Raw genomic sequence first — 5165 nt, 5'->3', positions numbered from 1 at the left:
CCAAACAATTAATAAATCCTGAAGTTCCAACTGTTATAAACCTAAGTGATTTCTATTAAAAATTAGATGGAAGGAAAAAATACCTTCTTCTGTTTACTCTATGCAACTGTCAGATTTACAGTAATGCTCTTTATTCATGATTGTCTGGATAACTGCAAGCATACTATAATGATGCCTGTAACCTATTACTGACAGAAACCTGAAACCCCTGATAGGAGTAAATATCTGCAACACTGTGTACATGCAAAAATGGTCAGATACAAATCAAAGAGGTCTAGATAGGATTTAATGGCTTAGACTCTGCGATGGTGGTGCATGTTGATCATCCTCGCTGTTCTCTCAGGGTCACCGAAATGAAAAGAGCTAGCACACTGCCTCCATTAAATACCTTGTTGTAACCTGTTACTCAGAACTGAACAACACGCACAATAATGGCATATCTCACAAATGAAAATAGGGCCCCTGAGGATATAAAGTTAGTTGGATAAAAGCCATGTGTTTTCCTAAAAAAAGAGAAAAGAAAGAAAGAAAAAGACATGTTTTTCATAACCAAAGAAGAAAATAACACTAATTTCTGAGTGGAAATGTTTCTTAATTGAAGAAAAAGGAGATGCTTAAAAAAAAATCAAACCATGCCAGGTAGAGGACCCAAATGATCCAACATAAACACAGACACAATACAGAAAAATTCTCTTACCTGTAGTATTGAGAAAAGTAGTTTGATATTTTACATCTCAATTTCACAAATGACAACAGTGCTTCTCAGAACACGATGTTAGTTGGATAAAAGCTCCTCATTTGTCTAATCTTATCTTTCATGTTGGCAGTCGGATATGAATTCAGTTCTTAATCGTGCAGTCGTGTCCTGAGAGCAGTGGCCAAACATCCTTCAAGGTTGTTTATGGAAATATGGTGCACAATGGTACATCAGAACCTACTGAGTGAAGTGCAGATGCTTGTCACAGCAGTCAGGGTTGTTCAGCCTTGGTGAATAATAAAGGCAGCTGAAATCTGCTGAGTCTACAGCATGTTCATCAGCACAATTCAGAGTATTTTGTCTGAATGATGTTCACAGTAGCTGCAGTGAATTCACAAAGCAGGAGTGCTTTCAGTAAATATGAAAGGTTAACCGTTAATCCACAAGCTCTCAATTAAGCCCTGCTGAGTGACTGGTGATCATATTATAAAACATAATGTTGTTACTTACAGCATAAATTAAGCCACAGTAAAAATTTGTACCATGTATGTTATAAAAACTAGAGTTTATAGATAAATTAAAAGACCTTAAAAGAGATCTTAATTGTCCTTGATGAAAAAAAGTAACCACAAATGTATGTTTGGGTGAAAAAAAAGTGTTACAACAATTCAACTGTAAGTCACATATGATACCAAAATTATGGCCTTACAGCATAAGAATTACTTAATTGATTAGAATTATAGAGGCACTTTAATGTTATGGGGAAAACACTTCTGTGCTAACACAATAATAATTTCATTTTTAAGGATATGATAACATAATGAATGCCCATCTTGAAAATTTAGGTCTAAAGATGTGACATTATGACAGTTCGGGGATTTAGTGGGATATAGACACGCACCACTACACATGCTTGAAGTTCATAAATAGATAAATATTCATAATTACCATTATGTTTAGTACCACTGTTGATACTGACAACTATAATGTAGCGAATGTTGCCAGACCATCTAGATTTTATTGTCTATGGACTAAGTCTACATTGGAATTTGGGATCCTGGACAGATAAAAGTACAATCTCCAGTTATTTGTAAATAAAAAATGCCCTGGGGGAGAAGAAAAAAGGAAGAAGGAAAAAACAAAGTTGGTAAAACAGGGAGGGGGGGTGTCAGGAAAGTTTCAAGCTGACTTAATTATTCACAAGGGGTCAAGCCTGCAGGTTGTTGCATGTTTGATTTGGCAGATTTACTTTATATCAGATGCTCTTCCTGACACAGACCTGAAGGGATTTATGTGTCACCCAAGGCTTCAACTTGAGATCTTTCACTTTATGATTTTTGATTTTTAAACCCTAGCTCCAGCTTCCATGTTGCAGTATGATAAATATTTGTAAAATATCCTACCTTTTTATGCAGATGATACGCAGTTAATATTTTCCTCTGATGATCAAAACCCCTGTTCACAAATTAATAAGCAGCATTGATTGACTGCTGGATATCTAGAAGCCTTTTAGAACTGGACAGAGACAAGGACATAGTCCAAAAAGTCTGCAAAAGTAAATTTGTTCATACTTACTATTCCTTCATCTAAAAACAGTGAATAAGGCAGGAAACCTGGCATTTTGTTTGGCAAATTAATAAAGTCAACAAGCAAAGTAATCCTGTCCTTAGACAGCACAGCTTCTCGTCTGCAATGAATATATGTATCCATCCTTCAGATTATTGCCATCTTGTGGCCATGCTGTCGCTGAAAGCTGTGCTTGTTTCAGTCTCACAGAAAACTGCAGTTATTTTGAGGGCGTGGCCATGTCCTGTTAACTAGTGGTGTGCGATACTGCATATTTTGGTATCGATCCGATACCAAGTAAATACGGGTCAGTATCGCTGATACCGACACTTTCAATAAATAAGCTGGATGCGTTATCAATTTTTTATTTATTTATTTTTTAGAAAAATCTTTTTTTTTTAAAAAAGTAAACTAATTAAAACAAACAAGTACTGTTGAGAAACCCTAATACAAAAATTATAATTAAAAATTTCAACAGCAAAAGCAACTAGTGAAAATATAATTGATATGTAAACAACTTAACAACCCCCAAAGCGTCTAAATCACGTCAGGTGACGGCACAACATCTAAACACAAGGGGGGAGCAAAGTGTGCCTAAACTGCAGGTATGAATGTAAACTAATGGGAGAGCAGCATGTGAGGCAAGCTGCTGCCGGTCTGCTTTCACTGCTCTGTGATTAGTTACAGTCTGCGCTTCATACAGAAACACAGCTAGCATTAGCAAGTAAAACATCTTCAGTGATTCAGCATCGTTAGCTCTTGCTAACCACCTTGGCCAACAACAACTAACAACTTCTTTAGTACATTAGCACGGAAACCATGATGGGGAGGACAGCTCGGGTCCTTTTCAATCTAATAAAACAAGCAAGTTTGAACTTTTTCAGAATACCAGAGTCACTTCATAAGTATGCATGTAAAAAACTTTTAAACGTACATAAATAAAAGTGACACTGACATTGACGCTACACTATGGAGCCACTACTAAACGAAAAAAATCATAATGATGACAAAAATGATCACCAGATTTTGTGTGATCTATTCTGTGGATTCACCCATTCAAGCACAGAAACATACAAAACCTGCTCAAACTAACGATACCTACACTGTATAATGGGGTTGTGTAAATTTTACCTCTTTGCCACATGTGATATGCATGCCTCAAATGGTGATGATGAATTTCTGAGTGACTTAATTTATCAAAGAGTGCATTTTATCAAAAGTAAATCGATATATTTCATATTACCACTGTTAAGTAAGTAAGTGAGTAAGTAAGGCAATATTAGCCAAACTGTATGAGCTTGAGCTCCTAATATGTGTGAGAACATTTTTTAAAAGCCAAAAATCACAAATTATGATGGGGCACCATTAGGGTCCGAGGTCAGCAGTACATTGACTTTGAGGGTTAACAAAATTTTATTTATCAATAACATTAGGTAAACACTTCATATCCAGACACTTTCATAATCACGTTCAGTTGAGAAGGCTATAAATCTAATATTTTTTCATTAAAAATGAACTGCTGCCAGCTGTCAGCCAGTAATTATGATTGAACTAAAGGCAAAAAGCTACCCTAGAAGTCCAAAACACACAAAGTCTGTCTAGCAGCTCCCGGTGACTAACTCTTTTTTATTTGTTTACGAATCTATTTTTTACTGAGGTGTAGAAACAATTTCTGCAAACATCTTCCATAAAAAGGAAAAAAGGTCATTTGTTTTCTACACTACCTTCTGTTCACATTTCACATATGGTATGAGAATATGTAAATTCCAGCAGATCTCCTGATATGGCTGACCCAACAGAGCACTGGAAACATAAACATTCCTTTTTTAAGTAACATCATAATTACACTTAACTTAAAAAGGAACATTTTAATGAAACACTTGAAAGGTCCAAACTCATTGTGAAGCCCACAGATTTTGGATGCTGATAAAAGCTGCGTGGTCAGAGTGAAGAGGTCAGAGCCAAATGGATGGACTTGGCTATATAGTCCAGGTTGCGGCAGTTGATTGCGCTCACGTTTAGACATCCGCCGGGAAGCAGGTACACCCGTCTCCTGTTTGACAGAAATTCTACTTGCTCACCTAAAAAGGCCAAAAAAAAGTCACAAAAAAGCAAAATCATGACAGCTCATCGGCGTATCAACCTATGTTATTGTCATGTGAAGAAAAGCTCTCTTTAAAACATGAATGCTACATAAAATATATCTTCAGCAGTTAAGTTTTCAAGTTATACTTTTTGAACCAAACTAAAATCACAAACAGCAATTCAATGTAGACTGATCAGGGTTATGGCCTTCGTATAAGCCATATGTGTGCAATATGTGCGATTGAATAAGCACATCAGACACTGATAAACTTTATGAATACATTAAAAAATTGTGTTGCAAATGCCAATTAGCTGTTTCAAAGGATCTTCCAGAGAATCACGGCAAAGCAAGAGCTGAGAAAACTAATTATGAACATCAGACAGCATTTATGTTGTCCTTGTTCGAGGCTGATGCAGTGAATCATTTGTCCTTCTAGATTGTGAGAAACATAATTCTAAAAAAAAGAGAGAGGGGGGGCTGAAACAGTGCTTTTCAGTTCTTACCATTTAACCCTGTGCAGCAAAAGAGTCCACCTTGTTGAGTCAGATGGTCCCAGCGACCAGGAGTTCCCAAAAGCCTCAGCTTTTCTCTTAAAATGGCTCTGATCAGCATACACCTTTCAACAATGTGCTTAACCTCTCCCTGCCTGGGGAACACAGTGAGAAATATATATATATAATTCAATATCTGCACACTATGAAAAATGAGGGTGGAAAGGGGCGTGTATCCATAACATCAAGAGACATACAACACATGTGCTGATAAAACAGCAACAGCTAATGTCCGGGCCAAATTCTTCAAATGCCAGATCATTTG

General features: G+C 36.6%; 1 protein-coding gene across 2 annotated transcripts in view; it reads right to left on the bottom strand.

Moving 5' to 3' along the window:
• Positions 1-2654: 2654 nt before the first annotated feature.
• got1l1 (glutamic-oxaloacetic transaminase 1 like 1) overlaps positions 2655-5165 on the bottom strand; it is an 11050-nt gene continuing 8539 nt past the window's right edge. Inside the window, exons 8-9 of one of the 2 annotated variants that reach the window (XM_085179879.1) lie at positions 4853-4995; positions 2655-4344 (exon numbers count right to left, since the gene is read on the bottom strand). In XM_085179879.1, coding sequence (XP_085036005.1) covers positions 4205-4344; positions 4853-4995 — 283 coding nt within the window. In that variant the 3' untranslated portion in view covers positions 2655-4204. The remainder of the gene's footprint in view (positions 4345-4852; positions 4996-5165) is intronic. The other variant, XM_085179878.1, reaches the window with a different exon arrangement.

The sequence above is a fragment of the Neolamprologus multifasciatus genome, chromosome 12 (genome assembly GCF_963576455.1).
Source record: "Neolamprologus multifasciatus chromosome 12, fNeoMul1.2, whole genome shotgun sequence".
Taxonomy (NCBI): domain Eukaryota; kingdom Metazoa; phylum Chordata; class Actinopteri; order Cichliformes; family Cichlidae; genus Neolamprologus; species Neolamprologus multifasciatus.
The sequence above is the reverse complement of the archived record's forward strand: the minus strand, read 5'-3'. Positions and strand labels throughout refer to the sequence as shown.